Genomic DNA, 20,539 nt, shown 5'->3' with positions numbered 1-20,539 from the left:
AGTCAACGTGGCGTTACGCAAATCAAACATCATCCACCAGCATTTTTACTGTCAAACTCAGTTTGTTTTCGTTCGCCGCGGCACCGCGGTCCACACAAACTTCCGCGGAATGTTCCCGTTCCCGTAGATTCCAGTGAATATCCGCGACCAAACATCTTACCGTCACCATGTCCGACTCCAAGAGCTCCAAGGCGGCGTCCTCTTCCTCGTCGGGCACGTCCTCGCTGATCGCCAAGCCCGCAAATCTCGAGTGTAAGAATTTGGAGGAATATCTCCGGTCGCGCCCGCCGGACGCCCTGGAAAAGCTGTACAACTATCCGGCCATCTGCCTGGCCGTGTACCGGGAACTGCCGGAGATTGCGCGTCAGTTTGTGATCCGGATTCTGTTCGTGGAGCAGCCGATTCCTCATGCGGTTGTGTCGTCGTGGGGGTCGCAGATTTACGCCAAGGAGAATACGGCTGTGTCGAAGGTCCTAACGGAGTTGGGAGTGTGGCGCAGCACTGGATTGACCGGTGGTTTGGAGGGTTGGGAGTTGTGTTCGACCTTTAAGAAGAATCTAAAAATTGCGTTGCTTGGGGGAGGTCGTCCTTGGTCAATGTCTAATGCGTTGGATCCGGACCAGAAATCGCGAGATATTGAGTTTTTGGATGGTTATGCCATGTCCCGGTGGCGGTGCGTGCTGCATTACATGGTCGGAGCGGGGAGTTCTAAAGGGATGGAGGGAGAAGGCATTTCACCGGACGCGGTACGGATTTTGCTGCATGCCAATTTGATGAAAAGGGACGAAACCGATGGGAGTCCGGTGATTACGAGGCAGGGTTTCCAGTTCTTGCTGTTGGACACGCAGGCACAGGTGTGGCACTTTATGCTGCAGTACTTGGACACTTGCGAGGCGCGGGGTCTGGATTTGGCCGAATGCCTCTCGATGTTATTCCAGTTGAGCTTTTCCACGCTGGGTCGTGACTACAGTTCGGAAGGGTTGAGCCAAGGTCTTTTGACGTTCCTTCAACATCTGCGAGAATTTGGTCTCGTCTACCAGCGAAAACGTAAAGAGGGTCGTTTCTACCCAACTCGACTAGCGCACAACATAACGTCTCGCAATGCCGTACCGACGATTCAGGAGGACGGATCGGCGGCCCAGGACAAGGGCTACATTGTGGTCGAGACCAATTACCGCGTGTACGCGTACACGGATTCCAACCTGCAGGTTGCACTGCTGGGACTATTCACCGAGCTTTTGTACCGCTTTCCTAATTTGGTGGTCGGCGTGCTGACACGGGACTCGGTCCGGCAGGCGTTCCGCGGAGGCATAACGGCCGATCAAATCATCAGCTACCTCGAGCAGCACGCACATCCGACGGTGAGTTAGGGCCAAGCTTACGTTTTTACGTTTAAATCAAGTTCAATTCCTTCTCCCCAGATGCACAACGTCGAGCAAACGATCAACACCAAGTCGGCCCTGCCGCCGACCGTCGTCGACCAGATCAAGCTGTGGGAAAACGAACGGAACCGGTTCACGTACACCGAGGGCGTCGTGTACAACCAGTTCCTGTCGCAGGGCGACTTCAACACGCTGCGGGACTACGCCCAATCGATCGGGGTGATGATCTGGCAAAACGAGCGCACGAGGACCATGGTCGTGACGAAGAATGGCCACGACGACGTGAAAAAGTTCTGGAAGCGATACTCCAAGGGCGGCGGGTAAGGGAAGTGTGTGGGGAAATAAAGTTGATCTTTACATTGAAGCTAAGTTTATTGCATTTCTTGCTGGTTTGCTTCGACTCGGTATCACTGCCCCCCGGGGAAAGTTTTGCAGTGCAGGCACGTAAAATTCAGTACAATGCTTGGTAATCGGCAGGATGTGGTAAATACAAATGACACTCTCGAAACTGGTACACGCAGGGAAGCAACACTTGGAACTTGTTATTCTGTTTCTGTTTCTACCTCTAAAATTAACATTCCTAGTTCTGTAAGATTCTGGGACCGATTCGCGCGACATGCTCTAGAATGGCACATTCCTAAACAGCAGAATGAAATCTTTTAAGTAATCAGGCTGAAGATTTAGCAAAGTCGTCTTTGACGACTTAAGTTAATGAAATAGTGGGGCACTCTTACAAGCTAACCAAAAAAAAAAACCTCAAATTCCGGTACACAAAAATAAACCCCCTCTCACTGAACGACGGTCTGCTGGGTAAGGTAGGTGAGCAGCGCTTGCAACCGCTTCTTGATCGTCTTCTGGTCGTCCAGGGTGCAGCCAAGCAGGGCAGACTCGAACTTTTTGTCGGAACACATGGTGGGATCGAGCAGCTCGGAGTAGCTGGCCGAGCTGTCGGACGTGCTGCACGCGTTCAGAAACTGCTGGCAGCGCATCCGCGACAGGACCGAGTCGGGGCCGGAAATGACGGCGTCGATCAGGCTGTTGACGTGGTGCAGCGAGTCCTCCTGGGCGCGGTCCCGCACGGTGCACACGCTCAGCTCGACCGTCGACAGGCGGCCGCTTATCCGCTGGACGTAGCAGTTGATCTCCTCGCGTTCGTCTGCAAGAAAAAACGTAATTATATGTTAAAGTTAAGATAATTAAACGCTGGTATTTAATTCATTTGCTCAATAGTTCAACTACCTTCATCGGAAGTGACATTGGGTCTGTGGAGTGAGATTGGGTCATACAAAAGTGCAATGGCATAACACCCCACACTGACTAAAATCTTGTCTATGTCTTTGGTTATGTCTCTAACATACTATCTTGTACTTTTTTTGACTCGAATTCTACGGCACTAGCCGCATGGATTTTGTCCAGGTATGTTCTATTCGACCTAGTATTCGGCTCAGTTTGGGGACCCACAAATTCCTGTTGAAAATTTTAAAGTTTTGTGAAATCCTTCAAAAGTTCTGCTTAAAATACAATTTTGGTTAATCAAAAAGTACGGAGCTCTGAAGGAACGTTTAAAAACGTTTAAATTTTGAAGTTCAGAGGGTGACCACTCAAACCCCATTTTCATATTCTCGACTTTTTCACGACTTTTCCAGAAACTCTAATAATTTTTTTTTTTTTTTTCAGTAAAATATAGTTTATTTGTTGGTAACTTAAACATAAGAACGAATTTGATAACCTAAATTGGATATCCTAAAAATTTGAAAAAAACTATATTCACAAGAACTAGACACTTATCCCTTAAGGGTGCTGTTTCCGTTGATGGTGGTGTTGTACTGGTCGATCCTGGTTCATCGTTCAATCCTCCGGGTTTTAATCCTGAGTTCGTCCGAGGGGATGGGGGTTTACCCCTTATGCGACCTCGTCCAGGGGTCTCAGGAGCCCGGGGGGTTGTCCCTATTCCACTCCTCCAAAGACTTGTGGTTAGGGGGGCCCCGGGTCTCCCGAGCGCCTCCGTGGATCCTTCGTTGGGGTGTCGGTACCAGGCGCCCCGGAGGAGCCGGAGGGTGTTCCCTGTTCCACTTTTCGTGTAGCTTGTGGTCAGGGGGGCCCCGGGACCTCCGGGCGCGTCAGTGGTTGCACCTCTAGATCAGGCTGAGCTCGAAGTTCAGAGCAGCTACATCAATAGCAGTCGTTGCACAAGTGTCAACAAAGACGATGTAGTTGATGAATGTTTTCATCATTCTGTCTCTAGCTTCATTCGCTATTCCGATCAGAACTGGCCTGAGCAGCTGGTCAAAGGAAAACTGCTGCCTTCCTCCGTCGATCGCCGACAGCCGTCGCTGTGTGTGTGCCCAGGCCGCTGCCACACGGGGGCACTCGCTGAACTTGTGAGTCAGCGTTTCCTCGTTTGCAGCACAGTGCTGGCAGTTCGGCCCGTCTGCACGTTGGATCACGTGCATCAGCCGTCGGTGCTCCGTCTTTTCGTTGACCAGCAAGTACAGCGCGCTGCGTTCGCCGGAAGTTAGTCGCCGGGACGAAATGTTTGTCCAGATCCGCTTCCAGTTCAGGTTCGGCTGCTTCGTTTCGACCCTGGGCCGCTCGGTTCCGTTCAGGAAGTGCTGGTTGATTAGATCGCTGGAGGGGAAGTTTTGGATGTGGGCTGGGAGCAAAGGTGTTTGCTCGCAAAGGAGTTTCAGGCAGGGAAGGCTTGTCGGGGGAGGGATAGCTCGGTCGAGGAAGGATTTGTAATAAGGAATGGAATCGATCTCTTGGAGGTGGCGATTGATGCAAAGCGATTTGCACTTTATCGCCGGTAGTTGCAGCTTCAGCCCGCCGTCTTCACGGCGTCGCGCCAGCTGCTGCATCGGAATGCGCGCCGGGAGGCCCCGAAACAGGTACGTTCCCATCGTCGCTGTCAGCTTCGCCACGTGCACCTGGTACGGTGGAAGAGTTGACGCCAAGTACCACACCTTGGACGTGATGAAGGTGTTCAAAAGAATCACCTTCTGCTGAAGCGTTAGGCTGCGCATCGAGTGCATCCAGATAAGTTGCGCCACCTTCGTCACCTACGCATCCCAGTTCAGCTTGATCATTAGTCGGATCGAGTTGGCGAAGAAAATGCCAAGCACTTTCACCTTCTCGACCGTTCGCAGCCAGGGAACGATCAGCGGTCTCCCTTCGACGAATCCCACGTCGATCGCAACGGTTTTTTGCCGGTTCAGGCGCGCACCCGCGGCAATTTCAAATCGGCCAAAAAGCCGAGCTTCCGTGGCCGAGAGGTTACGGGTTTCGCCTTGTAAGCGGAAGGTGATGGGTTCGATTCCTGTCTGGCTCGGCAAAGTCAGATCCCTTCAAAGAGTTATTCTACTCACTGGGACTACTGACCGGTAGGGGATGGGTTTCGACTAGCGGCCTGCTGGGTTTCCAATCCAGAGGTCGTGAGTTCGATTCTCGTACCGGGATGATGAAGTTAAAAAAAAAAAAAAAAAAGCTGATTGATTGCCTCGATCTTCTGCGTCGAGGTTACTACCACCGACACATCGTCTGCGTAAGCAACGCAGAGGTCACCATGCACACAGATACGTTCAAGTGCGACCAACAGTGGATGCATGTATAGGGAGAACAACACCATCGAAAGTGGGTCCCCTTGACGAACAGATTTTTATATCGAACCGTGGCGACAAAAACCCATTGAGGAGAATTCGAGATCCAGCACGGGAAAAATGTCTCTCCAGCAGAGACACGAAGTCGGGGTTGATCCCGAGAGAGAGCATCGTGCGGTAAAGGAAGGGCAGTGATACTCGATCGAAAGCATGGTCGAGGTCAAAAGAGATCAACTTACCCTTTACCTTTCGGGCCAGCAGACTGGCGATTCGGTCCTTCAGCGCGAGAGTGGCCTGGAAGATGCTCCGGCGCTCTCCGCACTTCTGCGAGTCGGTGAGAACGTTGTGTGCCTGTAGCACCCTGGTCAAACGTTGCCGCATGATACGGCTGAAGACTCGGCTGTCTGTATTACACAGACTGATGGGACGATACGAGGAGATGTTCTCTGCGCTCCGGCCGCTCTTTTTCACGAGCACGATGGTCCCTTCGGAGAATTCTGCTGGTACGGGCGACACCAGCAGTTCATTCATCACCGCGTGCAGTTCGCGGTAGATGACGTCGAACGCCCAGTTCAAAAACTCGGCCGTTAGCCCATCGCCCCCCGGTGATTTACGTTTGGGGCTGGTAATTATGGCTAATTTTATCTCCTCGAGCGTGATCTCTTCCACGAGACTCGCGTTGCCGTCGTCGTCGACGGGGATGATCCTCTCGCAACCGAGGCCGGCGTCGATGTCTGGTGCTCTCGCAGGGTCTGCGGCGTACAGCTCGGTGAAGTACTGGAGCACGTGCTGCTCAATTTCGGGCTGTGTTTGAAGAATTTCGTCGCGCGCATTTTTAAGACGCGTGATCGTTGTTTTTTTCCTCTGCCTTTCCCCCAGCTGGAACGTGGACAGGCTCTCGCCGGCCACGCGGGTTTCGTTCACGCGCGCGAAATTCTGCGAGAACTCGCGCTGCAACGTCAGCATCTGCGCCTTCACGCGGTGAATTGTGGTGAGCATAGCAGGATTCTGATAGTAGCCGTCGTACGCCTCCCGCAGTTCCGCGTACAGCTGCTGGTGCCGCGCATGGTGGGCACGGTAAACTTCGTTTGACTTCCATTTGAAGAATGACTTGATTTTCGGTTTTGCAAAAGAAACCCACCATTCCAGCGCAGTTCGGTACCGGTTTCGCTGGCGCGTCCAGTACTGCCACCGTACAGCGAGCTCCTCTTTGTTTTCCTGGGTCAGCAGGTGGGGCGCAAACTCCAAAACCCACGGCCGCGTTCGCCGCCGAGGTGGGGGAGGCAGATTCGCACGGTCAGCGCTTTGTGATCCGTGAATGAACACACATGTGTCGCGGCAGCTCTCAGCTGATCGCACAGTCCCGCGCTCACATACACGCGGTCGAGTCTGGATTCGGCGTTGTGTACTACGTACGTGGGTGCGTGTGTATTGGGGTGCAGCTTCAGCCACACGTCGTGCAGTCGTATTTGCTGGACGGCCGTCTGTAGCGCGGCGCTCGGGTTCGAGCTCGTGGAATCGCACGGTCGTAGCACGCAGTTGAAATCGCCGGCGAGGACGATGTGATCGGTGTTGTGCCGAAGTTGGTACGCGAGCGTACCATTGAAAAATCGCTCGCGCTCGGCACGGAGTGCAGTACCCGACGGAGCGTAAACATTGCAGAACGTTGTGTTTTGGACACGCAGCGCAATGAGGCGGCCGTCCAAACTCTTTTCAACGTGTGTGTAGTCGATGTGTTCTTTTAAGGCAATCGCGGTTCCGCGTCTGGCGTGGTCCACGTTGCAGATAACGTTGAAACCGGGGATCGCAATTTGCTCGTTTTCAACTTCTTGTAGAAAAACGATGTCTAGCTCTAGCGTGCGGATGAAGCTTCGCAGGGCGTCGAACTTTGTGGCGTTGGTGATGTTGTTGATGTTTATAGTTCCAAGGTTATAAGACGAGAAATCGAAAATTATAATTCCTCTTCCTCGTCTTCCTCGTCGTCGTCGTCGTTGTCTTCGTTGTATTTTGGCTTCTTACCTTTTGGGTGAAGTTTTCTGCTGCTGGTCGACGAGTCGGTATCATTGCCATCGGATTTGCCATGGCCAGATTTTTTAAATCCTGCACCTCCAGCGGGGGTAAGCCCACTGCCCGATGGCTGCACGTCCTGGGGTGGGGGCATCAAAAAAGATGAGTCGTTTCCCTCGTCGGTTGGTTTTTGTTGGAAGTTGTCCGAAGTCAGCTTGGACTTACCACCGCTTGGCTTCAACTTCCCGCCGTTTGTTTTCGGCTTGGGTTGCTTCGGGTTGAGCGGCTGCTGCTGGTCAGCCGGTTGCTGCGGGTTGATCGGTTGCTGTGGCATCGCCGGTTGTTGCGGCATCGCCGGTTGTTGCGGCTTCGCCGGTTGTTGCGGCTTCGCCGGTTGTTTGACGGCGTCGGCAAAAGTTTTTTGCACAAGCAGTTTTTTGTTCTGCACACAACCCACGCCGATGTGGAGGTAGTCATGGCAGTGTTTACAGGTGGCCTTCTGAGCATAATATACGCACTTTGTGTCCTCGCCCTTGATTGTGATCCAGGATGCAATGTTCTCCCGAACCACCATCTTGGCTACGCGGATACCGGTGTAAGCCCCGGCAAATTCCTGGTCGTCGCCGAGTTGCTCCTCGTAAACATCACGAACATCGCCGTAACGCTCGAGAAACTTGGCGACGTCGGCGTTCGATACGTCCGCCGAAAGGTCGAACAGTTTCACCAACACTGTTCCGTCCTCGATGGTGATGGTCACTTGGTGTTGTTTCTTGTCACTTCCGGTCAGCTCATGGGCTTTGCCATGTTCCTCGCACACCTTAAGGGCAAGGGTGAGGTCAGTGACCGTGACGAAGGTAACACCAAGGGTTTGGCTGTTCTGGATGCGGATCACTTCACCGCGTTTGAGGCCGAGTTTTTCGGCGCAGAATTTCTGCACCTTCGGCATTCCCGGTTTGTTCGGTAGGTCACCATAGTCGATGCGAATCGTATTTTATCTTCCCATCTTTCACACTCGCGACGAGTTCGCGACGCGTGATTGGAAGCAAACAATAGAGAAAAAAAAAACACTGTTTCGGTCGAACTCTGCCCGGCGGAGAAAAAACTTTTAGCGTCCAATCGCGGCAGAGGTGCGACGCTGAGTAATAATAGCCATTTATTATCTTAAAAAAATGATTCCAAACAAAAATCAAGCTGTTGACAATTTTCAAAAAATGCAGAAACATAAAAACAAATAAAAAAACTTCAATTTTGATTCAGATACAGAACTAATTGTTTATGTTTTTACTACTATGTTTTTTTTCTTTGAAAATAACTGGATGCTTAACAATTCTAATAATTTCAATGTTTATTTTTTAAATTGGTAAGCGTAAGGATACTTTGTTTCAACTGGAAATGGCAAAAAAATAAAGATAACTTCATTTATTTATTTTTAAATCAAACAGCGTTTAAATCATGATTACTGTTATTATTCTATCAAAGAATTCAGAAAAAATATCTTAGAATTCGTTTTAAATATGTTTTTGCCAAGTTGTAATTTTAATTTTGTTAATTTTGATATTGAATTTTTGAATCAATGTTGATTTGTCTCGTTGTCAGTATTTAACTGTATTTGTTTTGTGGGTCTCGTGGCGCAGGGGTAGCGGCTTAGGCTGCCGATCCCGATGATGCTATGAGACGCGGGTTCGATTCCCGCCTTATCCACTGAGCTTCTATCGGATGGTGAAGTAAAACGTCGGTCCCGGTTCTCCTGTCTCGTCAGAGGCGCTGGAGCAGAAATCCCACGTTAGAGGAAGGCCATGCCCCGGGGGGCGTAGTGCCAATAGTTTCGTTTCGTTTTTTTGTTTTCAAATTCAGTTTGATAAGATTTTATTTTTTTACCACTTATTGTATCCAAAATGTTTGAAGAGACAAATTCATTAAAGATATTTGAAATAACTCAAATCAATATTTATTTCTTGGATTTCTTTTTATTGCAAGTTCAATATTTTTTCCATGTTTCCAAAACGTAAAACAGTTTTTCCTTTTTTTCATTCAGAATGAATAACGATTGAACCTTATTCGATATTTTGTTGACAGGTAGAGCAGTGGGCAAGAGTAAGGCATTTTCTGTGACGGGTACTTTTTCTGACAGTTGATGGGGTTTGACGCAAGTACCTCATTGTGTGTTTACGCTCGCTAAAGAACAGTCGAAATAAAACTTATTTTTTCGTCCTATCTACAACAATCCTGGTTTTTCACTGTTCCGGCTGTGGTGGCCAAGATATTTTTATTTAAATAAAAAAAAAGTTTTCCGATGACTGAAAATTGATTTAGGGGAAATTTTCGTATTTTTGACAGGTTAATTCACGCTCCTAACTCCGTCCGATTTGCTGATTTTCACTATTTAAACAACTTATTTAGCAAAACTATATATAGAAACTTGCTTGCTCATTTCCTATTGAGCTATTAATCACTCGATTTCAGTTGAAAACGCATTTTATGAGCTGTAATTGAACGTTGAAGTTCTGGTATGGCAACATTAGAGGCACGACTTAATTAGATGCTGTTCCCCTACTCATACTCACAAATAAGTTCAAGAGAAACTTTTGGAAAAAAATTGAAATGACATAATGAAATACAAAAATAAACCATTTTTGGAATCTTTTTTCTAATAATCGATCAATGTGACAAAATGAAACAGAATCATAACTTTAGGCTGGCCATAACGGTTGAAATCATGCTCTATTCCTATATTGGTTTTTTGTAACATTGTTCTTGTTTGATAAACTAAAATTCTGGAGCAACACGAGAAAAGGGCGGATAAGCATTTTGACAGTTTGAACTGTTTTGCTTTTTCTCAAGCTTCTGGTAACTTTTTCTTAAAATTCGAAATGGGAGGCAATAGCTGACCTCCCCAGCTACCATTTACCACTATGGGTTTTGTAAAATAATTGCCCATTGCCTGGGAAATTGCAAAATAGCTGCAGCTGTCAAAATGCTTATGCGCCCTTTTCAAATGTTGCTCCAGAATTAATAAAAATCTTTCGATTTATTAAAAAAAAAATCTGTGTCAAATGCATCCAATATTTAATAGGATTATTAATGTCTTGATAACCTTCGCATTATCCGATCTGCAAAAAAATAAATACATAAATAAATAACCTTCGCATTATCAAATAGATTGAAATTGTGAAAGGAACCTTAAATTTAAAGTAAGTTACTAGAGTGCAATAATTCAATCATTGAGTGAATTCAATTTGAGAATTGTATAAAATATTACAAAATTAGAAAATAATTTTCAAACAAGTGTGCTTGGGATTCCCGACTTTTCGACAAAAAATCACAAATTCCCGACTTTTCCCGATTTTTGGCGGATTTTGACAAATTTCCGACTTTTCCGACTTGAGTGGCCACCATGAGGTTCTAAAATTCTTAAATTTATTTTTTTTTTTACATTTTTGACGCCATCTCAGATAATAGAAAATTTTTGGAGTCATTTTTGAGAAAAATTAAAACTCATGACTCGATGTTAATAAATGAAATTTTGGCGAGTACCTCTCGTAATCAATATAATATTTAAATGATTAATATTAATAAAGCAATATTAAATTATTAGATATTTGATTTTTTGAATAGCTAAATTTTAAATTGTTTTATTTTCTGAATTTTATGCTTTTATTTGAATTCAAGAATATTTGATTTTATTTATTTAATATTTTTGGATGTTTGTAATTTTAATTTTTTTTTTATTTTCGAATTTAAATCGTTGATTTTTTTTAATTTCTATAGTTCCGATTTTTTTTACTTTTACTTTAAGCTGTTGCAAATAATTTTCAAAATTTGTGTCTCTTCTATGTAATTTTAAATGCAATTAGCTGAAAACAATTAAAAGTGCATTCCCCTGCATTTATAAGTAATAAGTAACAAAGTTAATTTTAAAATATTATGACATTTAGTGAATTTTCGATATAAAGTAGGAGAACAGCATCTAATTCCAGCGTGCCTCTAATTTTGCCATATCAGCACTTTGACATTCAATTACAGTCATTAAAGGCGTTTTCAATTGAAATCGAATGATAAATAGATCACTCGGAAGCGATCAGGTAAGTTTCTATCAACAGTTTTATAAACAACTTGTTTAAATAGTGAAAATCTGCAAATTGGATGGAGTTAGGAGTGAATGCTTAACTTGCCCAACATTTTTCAGTTTTTTTTTTGTGATTTTTTGAGAGTGTTTGCTTCATCATACAAAAAAAAACCGGAAAATTTATCAATTTTTGGCGCGTTTCTAATGTAAAATTGGCTCAAGAGTTCAAATTTAATAAAAATATCATCAAAAAATTAGATCTAAGGGGTCTCCTGAGCAAAAACAAGTTGTATGTTAATCAAATAGGGCACTTTTGGAGTTTTAGTAAATTCTTAATTTTTAGATCACAGATCGGAAAAAGGCATAAAACTTCAGGAATGTTTTTTTCGTAAACTCATTGATATTTTGCAAATTTTTGGTGTAGCTTGTACGGTATGAAGCACTTTGTGATAATTTTCACTTCACAATTTTGAAAAATAATTTACTTCGCAATTTTTAAAAATAGGCATGATTCTGATTTAACCAATTGGGATACTATACACCTAATTTTGTTGCATAGATGGTGCTCTTAGACATTTTATGACATTTATGAATTTTACTTTAGTTCCGTAGAAACTTTTCAACAGGTCGAAACCTTGATTGTAAACAAACTTTTGCTCAAGTGCTAGTTCACGTTAAGTTTGGGTAGGTTTACAATGAAGATTCGATGGTTGAACCTTAATGGTTAACAATTTGCGTACCGATTTCTCCCACTTCCCGCATTGGAGTGCTCATTTTTGGCCCAGATGCACAGATTGGTTTTTGAACTTGGTAGTTTCAAGGATATGAAGATTGTCAATCTCAATCATTTGAATTAAATTAAAAAGTTTAATAAATAATTAAAAATTCGTCAGAAACGTTGGCAACACAAAAGAGTAACTCTACAATTTTTTGTTTGTTTTGGCAAAGAAAAAAAAAATGTTGCTCAAATTTAATCTGTTTCACCATTTATAACCGATCTGATTAAAACAAATTAATCATCATTTTGCTCTTACAAAATAATAATAAAGTAGTGAGCATAAAAAACAACATATCGGTGTGCATTGACGATCCCAAGCCTCAATGCACGTACAATTGCGCGCACTTGACCTCGACGCTCTTATTCACAAACAACGCCAAGTACAACCCGCATCAGCTCCATCCAACTCAATGCAAAACAATGCACCGCTCTGACAAACTAACTGATTGACAGCGATGTCACCCTCAGGTGCTTTTTATAGCTCTGCAACATCATGCGAGGTGGGCAAGTCTGCGTACCACTTTAGCGCGTTCTCAGTCCAAATTTACATGCTTTGCCACAATCCCAAAATAAGATGAATCATTTCCGTTCGCGTTTTTTTTTCTCTTTTTCGACAGCCTCCCACACAATTTCTACCTTTTCACGCTTCTTTTTGATCGCGAGCACCATTTCTCAACCTCTAAGAACACTCGACCCCAATTTGATCGCCCCACCAAATACGGCGCCTGGTACTCACTTTCGTCCAGCCCCGTCAGGTACTCGTTGTTCCGCAACAGGTCCACCGACATTGCGAGGAAATCTTTCTTTTCCTGCAGCACCAGCGCTTCCTTCCGTAGCTTTTCCACCTTCGAGTCCAGCTGGTCCAGAATGCCGATGAACCTAAAACGGGCAGCAAAAGTTGACGCGCATTAGACTTGCTTTGGAAAGGTTGAAGGACGATGACGAAGCTGGGCTGAGCTGTCTTAGTCTTGGGACCACCACCTTTCCATCGGTGGTTTGCTGTGCCAGTGGGTGTTGGAGTCGTCAACGCGGGGCATCACCATCCAGGAGGACGATCCGGCCACCGCCGCTCCACTGCTGCCACTTGGTCCGCCGCCAAAATCCGGTGCAACCGTGTCCACTTCCATGCCGTCGTCGTCTTGTTCGACGGACGCCGTAGCTTGTTGAAAGTTGTCTGGTTTAAATCTCGCTGTCGGAATCATGTACTCTCACGCGCGCGCGGTTCTTGTACGCACACCAGTTCACAACGCGACGACCGAAAACAACACCACGACTACAGCGCTGAGGCGTCGAAAATCTGCAACGAGAGAGATAAGAAATGCGCCGATCAATGCAACAATTACCTAGGCGTACTGGTCATGCCAGTGGACGGATCGAAACCGTTGAACTCGGCGTCGAACTGCTTGTCGAAGCGTGACCGCTTGGCGGCGCACCTGGCCCACGAATCGTCGGCCATGGTCTCCGGAAGAGCGCACGCGAGGCTTAAGCTGAGCTAAAGTTCAAAACTTCTAGCATCTTCGACGAGGTCGCGCGCACCAACCTTCGCCAATGGAGCACCCGCAGTCGAGCAGTTTTTGACAGTTCGCTCCATAAGAAATACATTGTAGAAAAAAGCAAAAACTGCTCGAATGGAAGTGCTCCATTGTTCAAAATCAACCTTAAATCCCCCTCTAATTCAATCACTAATTGATGAACCGTGGTCGCAGGCCAGAACCTACGCTAGGAACCAGTCCGGACACCCCACAAAAGCTACAAAACTTAACCCGTACAAGCTAAACCGAAACGAAACGGAGTCCGTGCGCCCGAAAGATACTCCCGACTGCCAGAAAATCTCTAGAAATTTCTGTTGAATTACCTTCTTGTGCAGCCTCGTTCGTTCGTTCGTACGCCAAGCAAACGCGTTTTTTATGCTGTGTCAGCTGTGTGTATTGTATTGGCGATTGGGAACCCATACCTACAGAGAGACAGGGAGAGAAGACTGGCCTCTGCGGTGTTGGTGATTGGGAGAATCTGCCCTCCCCGCCCCCCGTGAGTTTCGGGGACTGGGGGTAGGAAGTGTGCAATAATTACTGCATTGTTATTACAATGTAGCACAATGTTTTGAACAAAGTTAAAATTTATATTGAAAAAATACGGCGAAAAATCATCAAAAAAATGTTTAGGCTGAAAATTTACAGGAAAAACTTTAAATTACATTTAAAAAAAAAATTATCAAAATATGAATGCCTTATTCTACAAACATTACTCTTCAAACAAGTATTTTTTTTGAATTCTTTTTATTTTAGATTTTTTGTTTTGTTTTTTAACTACAGTCCAGACTCAATTATCCGAAGGCCTCGGAAAAATTCACTTCGGATATCAAAACTTCGGATAATCGAATCATGATTTTTTTTTTGTTGTTGTTTAATTTTTGATTGTCGACCTTAGGAATGACCCCTAAACTCCGCTAAAATGATTTAGAATTGTTGAATCCAAGATATGGCGGCCAAAATAGCGGTGATGCAATATTGAAAAAAAAACATTTTATTTTTTAATAGGCAGTAACAACTCAAATTTGGGTCGCAGCACTCGAATTTTATGTTAGAAACAAAAAAATGAAAAAATACAAAAAAACTCAAAAAAAAAGTAAAAAAAAAATTATTACAAGACATGATATGAACAGATCAATGAAAAAACTGTTTTAAAATGCATTTTACACCTGCCCAGTTTTTAGCAATCATTAGTTTTCAAAATATTTAAGTATTGACAAAAAAAAATGTTGCCGTAAAAAAAATTTGTTTGCGTTGCTGTACAACGGAGTTTCACAAAAAAAAAAAAATCAAATACTTTTGATCGATCCCAATCATTCTAAATATGTTTTAAAAGCAGGAAAATGCATTTAAATTTGTTTTCGGTCGATTACACTTCTATTTTCATTGAAATTTTCAAGTTTTTTGAAAAACATATTTTTTTTGCCGACTGATTTTTTGGACCGATTTTGAAGGAGGGCAGGGGGGGGGGGCGACATACTGCCTTAGTAGTTTTTTGAATTTTATTACTTATTAATTGCCGTTTTTAACTTTTTGCATTTTTTAGATTAATTATATCTTTTGATTTTGTTTAGCTATTTAACTTTAAGGATTTTTTTAGATTTTGTTTAGCTATTAAAGTATAAGGATTTATGTTTTCGCTGAAGTTTCGCTATTAAATAAGCTATTAAAGTTTAAGGATTTATGTTTTCGCTGAAGTTTCTAATTTGCTGAATTTTAATTTTTATATTTTTTTCAATTTCTTTTTTTTCCATAGGATCCTAAAGCGCTAAGTAAATTTTTATGTACAACAGTAAAAACATGAAACCATTTCTGATCACTTTCTTTCATTTTTATGCAAAAAACGATAAATCAACTATGGCCTTTTTGGAAACAACTGTCACATAGAACTTTTTCTGTCAAGAAGTAAATTTTTGAAAATTTAACTTAAAATCCATTCTAAATCCTTTGCGGTCGTACAAAGGGTCATTGTAAGCTTTATCGTTGTGAACATTAATATCTTCAATTTAGGATTAATTTTAGGACCCAATTGTATATTTTTTTAAATCTTTCAAGATTTAAAAAAATGAAACATTCTTGATTTTTTAATTTTTAATATTTTTATTGTATTGTTTTGTTTATTTTGAGTGTTTATAATTTTCTGAAGCAAATACATTTTTCATTTCAATTTAACGTTTTGTTTTTTTTTTAATTTAATTTTTTTATTTAGGTATTTTTTAAATTAAGTTCAAAATTATTTGATTTTTTTTTCGTACAGCCGCTTATTTTGCTTAAAAAGCAGAACTCTCAAAAGGTCGAAAAAATAATAATTATGATTTTTTTTACTTTGTTCAAATTTTCATGATTTAAAAATTCAATAATTGGTCAAAATATAATTGTTTGGAGAAAATATAATAAAATAAATTAAAAGCCAGAATTTCAATATTATACATCCGTAAAGTTGATTTGCAATCATTAATATAAAAAAATGTAAGACCTTATGAAATCAAAAAAAAAAATACAAAAAATCAAATGATTTTTGAACAAAAAAAAAAACTCGAAAAATATTTGCGATACTTCGATATTTTTTGTAATCCTTTATTTTTGTATTTGGTATTCAAAAACACCCAAATTAATTTATATTTTTGGATTAAAAACAAGCTGGACTAATACATTTTATAAGCATGAACAGCGGAAAACAAAACTAAACCAGCCAAAAGTAGGGCAAAGAACCATCTGACAGCATTTTTCCAGCTGGTTATTTGGTAAAATTAACTAACTTTTAGCTTAACTCGTAAATTCGTTCGAACTGCCAAAAGGGGGAATTTTTAAAAATTGAATCATTTGAACCAAAACATGTTGATGGAAAATTGACTAAATTAGGACTTTTTATAAGTCTACTCATATAGAACTTTGGATTACGTTTACATTAATCAAAAGAAAAATTTCAGATTTTTCTTTAACAATGTCTATCCATTTGTTATCATCGAGCTCTATGATAACAAAAACAGCAAAAGAATCGCGCGTCTTAACAACCACATCCCCAACTGATAACAGTTTGAATCGACATCCCCGTTTCTCAGAGATCAATCTTGTTTTCGGCTTGCACCCGAGAGCCACCCCACTTTTGTTTTGATTCTCTACCTCCCCCTCTACTCCTATCATCTGTTTTCAACCCCCGGAGAGTCTCTCTGAGAGAGAGAGAGAGAGAGAGAGAGAGAGAGAGAGAGAGAGAGAGAGAGTAAGCATCAGCTGAGTTTGTGTGCAGCCAGCTGCACGCAGGTTACCATGGGCACACTAGTGTGAGTGACACATTCGACTTTTCTTTTTCCCTCTTGTGCAAAATCGAACTCTGGCGAAAATCAAGAAAATGCTACTTTTTCCTTCACGTCTTGCGTAAGCTTTCGACGCGAGTCCACTGGCACTGAGAGAAACCGTAGCTTACGGTAGGTTCCGAAATGAAGCGCTTACCTTTGGTGGGAACTTTCCGGAGGACTAGAATATGGGGCACTGTTTCTTGCACCAAACGCAAACTGATTCTGACGGACGGCGGAGAAGAACATACAAACTGGAGGAGAGAGCGAGAGAAGTGGTGTGTGTGCGTGAGAGGATGAGATCATGCGAAAGAGAGGACAAAAGCGAGAGGAGAGAGAGTGATAGTTCTCTCTGTTTACGATTCGGGGGTGGGACATAAATTCGGTAGGGCATGAATTTGAAAAATAAATATTAAATTTTAATATAATTTAAAATTAATTCTTAAGAAGCGGATATATTTTTTAATACCTACTACTATTTTTATAATAATTGCCAGTTTTAACAAAAAAAAAAAGTTTCTATTATTTTTTCATTATATAGAAAAATTAAAATACACAGGAAAATCCGTAAAAAATACATGCATTCAATACATGTTGTTCAACCAATCAAGTTCATGTTTGTGATTTGAAATCAACAGATTAAACGTACACGGATATTTCATTGTAATTGTTCTCAAATGCATTTAACGAAAGTTTATGGCAAAAGGTTCCTTAAAGCAATTCTTAAAGACCAAATATTTGAAATTTGTATGCATTCCGTTATTCCAACAGTAAACTCCCAACGCTAAAGCGATTCCTACCCTTCCGCAATGTTTTTCGACCAGTCTCAAAACAAGTTTACGCATTGCTCAAGTACAAACTCCTTACTCAGCAAAACAATAGCGTTGCACTTGCTTCTCGCGCTGCGGTCAAAGTCAATGCCGTGCCGTCGCCTGGGCTTTGAACCTTTTCCAGCGAAACTACCGCTTCTTCAGTCTAGCTGTTCAGTTCGTTGAGAAAAGATGGAAAAATCGTTTTCGAGAACAATTTTAGGATTCTGGTTGGTCACGTGCGCCACCAGCTGGGATCTGTCCAGTGTTGGAGTTGAGGAGTTTTCGTTGAAGCACGTGTCACTGTACAAATCACGTGCTTTCCTGACGATTGAGCATGCGAATGGTGGGTTGAGTTTGAAATTGCAATTTGAGACAGATTTTTAAGTTGGTGTGAATATTGTTTTAGTTACACTCGTTGAAGCATCGTGGCCGGAGAACAAACTCGGCGTTCGGCCGAGAATCATTTCCGACAGGGATGGAGAGCTGAACAGCGGATGTGAAGGTTTGAAGAAGGTTATTTGGACCGATGTGGATCCGGTGGGTCGACTGTGGATTCTGGATCGTGGCGATGAGCAGTGCAATCCAAAGTTGCTCATCAGCAGCTTGATTTTTGCAAGCAGTAAAGAAATTCGCTACGACTTCAGCGATTCCAGTAGAGAGCTCCATTCGATCGTGGTCGATCCCATTCAGGCCAGTGATGGAGACACGCGAGCTTTTGTAACGCTCGAGAACACCGATTATTTGCTATTTTTCTCGTTGTTCAAGCAAGCCGTTGGAAAGCTACAATTTGAGTAAGTTATTTTAAATTCAAAAGGAATCCCAATTTTCTAATCACATCTTTCCAAACAGAAAGAAAGACTTCTCTCGGATCACGCCGATTTCCCTGTCCGAGGTGACCATCAACCAGAATCGCCTCTACATCTCGGACAGCCTAACGGGAAGGTTGTTTTCCCTGCCAGTGAAGACCATCCGCCAGCTTACCTTTCCCGAGGACGACGTTCAGAAAATGGTCATGAAGACCAACGTGACCTACCTGGGGAGGTTGCTGGGACGCGCCAGTGGGCTAAAGCTCGACCTCCGGGACAACCTGTTCTACATCATTCCGCGGGACGGGGCCATCGTAAAGTGGAAACCGGGCCGGGCGTTGAAGGCCGAGAATCACTTGGTTATTTTTCAACGTGAAATTAACGTCAGTCAGGTTATACTGGGAGGGCCAGGAAAGACGTGGGCCGTTGCCAGTCAGATTGCCACTGATGAAACGATGCGGCATTGTGTACGAATAAATTCTTGATCTGTAAATGTTAATTGTTTTTCTTTTAATGGTTTGAAAACGGTCTGTTGAAAATATATTTCTATTGCAAATTCGATTTTAATGCAAAATTAAATAATTTGACAAGTTATTTCAAAATTGATTTAAAAATAAATTTTGTGATCAATTATACCAGAAATTTCAGCTTAATGATAGCACCTAATACATTTAATAGTTTTGATTTATTTCAATGCGAATTAAAATAACAAAGTTTAAATAATTTTGTTTCCGATATTAAAAATCCAGATCAGATCATCATAAGGCCAAATCACAAAAATCAGGACCTTTTAATATCGAAAATTAAAAGGACGAATTTATGTATAACCCATAATGAAATAAAATGGAGGAATGACAAAAAAAAAGAAGTTAACTTAACTTTGTCGTAAAAATCTGAAATTTCGGAAATAAAAACACAAAAATACACAAAATTTACAAAAACTAAATTATTAATGAAAAAGACAAAATAAAAATTCAAAAAAATAATGTCAAGCAATTTCAAATTTAAAAAATCAAAATTCCATAAAAAAATATATAAAAATATTCGAAAATATAAAATCCCCAAATTAAGAAATAAAAAAAAATAAATTGGATTAACTGAAAACCGGAAAAAATTAAAATCCAATAAAAAATATATTAAATCAAAAACTCTTAAATAAAGAGCTTGACAATATCAAAACAACTAAAAATTTATTTAAAAAAAATTAAAAGCGTACTTTGAAGAAATGATGTTAACTATGCCGCAAAAAACGGAACTTTAAAAATTGAAAATAACAGAAAATCAAAAATTGTATAAATAAGAAAAAAAAAGTAATAAATAAAAAAACAATTATAATTTCAAGCAATTATAAATCAGGAAAAATACAAATCCCAAAAATTAAAAATGAATAAAAAAATATATAAAAAATCGAAAATAAAAAAGTCCAAAATTGAGAAATTTCAAAAGGGACCATCCATAAACCACGTGGACACTTTATTAGGAATGTCGTATCCCCCCCCCCCCCCCTTCGCAATTCGCAATTCACAATTTTCAGTGTAAGAACGGGCCTTCGGATCTTCGTGGACAATTGTCTATAAAAAAAACATGTGGAGCTTGTGCAATCGCCACAACCCCCCCTCCCCTCCCCTCCCCCCCGGCCTCTAAACTGTCCACGTGGTTTGAAGATGGTTGCAAACTAGCAAAAAAAAAAATCAAAAGAAATAAATAAAAAAAAAAAGAAAATCTACAATTTTTAAGTTTAAAGCTATATTTAAAGCTTCATAAACTTAAAAATTTGAGATTTTCGGATTTAAAAAAAAAATTAAAAGCGTACTTAAAAGAAATCTTATATTTTTTTGTCGCAATAAAATCGCAATAAATTTTTCTCACAAAACTCGAAGTGTTAAACAATAGCTGGCCTCCATTGCTACCTTTAAACACTGCGAGTTTTGTTGAATAGTTAGGAAATAGCAAAATAGTTCTAGCTGTAAAAATGCTTATGCGCCCTTTTCAAATGTTACTCCAGGAATCTACAGATTTTTTAAAGGTCCTATAAACTATTTCGTTTCATATGTTTAACAGACCTTTGTTTTTATTAAAAAAAAAACTCTAGAAATATTAAAAAAAAAAAAACAGAAATATGAAAATCCGAAGATTGAGAAATTCAACAATAAGAATTAAAAATTCAAAACAGCGAATAATTTTTAAAATTCAATAATTAAAGGATAATTAGGTTTGCGAATTTAAAAATTTGGAGGATTCAAGAATGCTGATACGTTTGAGGTGGAATG

The 20,539-nt window shown here is 41.7% G+C and overlaps 3 protein-coding genes across 5 annotated transcripts; 2 read left to right on the top strand and 1 right to left on the bottom strand.

Moving 5' to 3' along the window:
- The first annotated feature begins 56 nt into the window (after window positions 1-56).
- Window positions 57-1,751, top strand: LOC6037689 (general transcription factor IIH subunit 4). Its single transcript, XM_001847523.2, has 2 exons — window positions 57-1,361; window positions 1,422-1,751. The coding sequence occupies exons 1-2, from the start codon at window positions 168-170 to the stop codon at window positions 1,704-1,706; spliced, it is 1,479 nt and encodes a 492-aa protein (XP_001847575.1). The 5' UTR covers window positions 57-167; the 3' UTR covers window positions 1,707-1,751.
- LOC6037688 (BAG family molecular chaperone regulator 2) lies at window positions 1,736-16,895 on the bottom strand. 3 transcript variants are annotated; one of them, XM_038253627.1, is made up of 4 exons: window positions 16,809-16,895; window positions 12,811-13,126; window positions 12,566-12,708; window positions 1,736-2,538 (listed from the first exon to the last, which is right to left on the bottom strand). In XM_038253627.1, exons 2-4 carry the CDS (start codon window positions 13,029-13,031, stop codon window positions 2,171-2,173), a joined length of 732 nt encoding a protein of 243 aa, XP_038109555.1. In that variant the 5' UTR covers window positions 13,032-13,126; window positions 16,809-16,895; the 3' UTR covers window positions 1,736-2,170. The 3 variants fall into 3 exon arrangements, with proteins under 3 accessions (XP_038109555.1, XP_038109556.1, XP_001847574.1); XM_038253628.1 differs by lacking the exon at window positions 16,809-16,895 and adding an exon at window positions 13,685-13,772; XM_001847522.2 differs by lacking the exons at window positions 12,811-13,126; window positions 16,809-16,895 and adding an exon at window positions 13,173-13,375.
- A 548-nt stretch (window positions 16,896-17,443) lies between these two features.
- On the top strand, window positions 17,444-18,754 carry LOC6037687. The gene is made up of 3 exons (XM_038258039.1): window positions 17,444-17,806; window positions 17,870-18,254; window positions 18,313-18,754. The coding sequence occupies exons 1-3, from the start codon at window positions 17,653-17,655 to the stop codon at window positions 18,752-18,754; spliced, it is 981 nt and encodes a 326-aa protein (XP_038113967.1). The 5' UTR covers window positions 17,444-17,652.
- Window positions 18,755-20,539: the final 1,785 nt, after the last annotated feature.

Source organism: Culex quinquefasciatus, chromosome 2 (genome assembly GCF_015732765.1).
Source record: "Culex quinquefasciatus strain JHB chromosome 2, VPISU_Cqui_1.0_pri_paternal, whole genome shotgun sequence".
Classification (NCBI taxonomy): Eukaryota; Metazoa; Arthropoda; class Insecta; order Diptera; family Culicidae; genus Culex; species Culex quinquefasciatus.
This window is presented reverse-complemented; position numbering and strand designations above follow the sequence as displayed.

Coding starts and splice junctions, on each gene's coding strand:
- LOC6037687 (XM_038258039.1), top strand. CDS start 17,653: ATGGAAAAATCGTTTTCGAGAACAATTTTAGGATTCTGGTTGGTCACG. Junction 17,807..17,869: donor GACGATTGAGCATGCGAATG/GTGGGTTGAGTT, acceptor ATATTGTTTTAG/TTACACTCGTTGAAGCATCG. Junction 18,255..18,312: donor GTTGGAAAGCTACAATTTGA/GTAAGTTATTTT, acceptor CTTTCCAAACAG/AAAGAAAGACTTCTCTCGGA.
- LOC6037689 (XM_001847523.2), top strand. CDS start 168: ATGTCCGACTCCAAGAGCTCCAAGGCGGCGTCCTCTTCCTCGTCGGGC. Junction 1,362..1,421: donor AGCAGCACGCACATCCGACG/GTGAGTTAGGGC, acceptor CCTTCTCCCCAG/ATGCACAACGTCGAGCAAAC.
- LOC6037688 (XM_038253627.1), bottom strand. CDS start 13,031: ATGATTCCGACAGCGAGATTTAAACCAGACAACTTTCAACAAGCTACG. Junction 12,709..12,810: donor AGCAAACCACCGATGGAAAG/GTGGTGGTCCCA, acceptor TGCCCGTTTTAG/GTTCATCGGCATTCTGGACC. Junction 2,539..12,565: donor CCTGACGGGGCTGGACGAAA/GTGAGTACCAGG, acceptor TTTTTCTTGCAG/ACGAACGCGAGGAGATCAAC.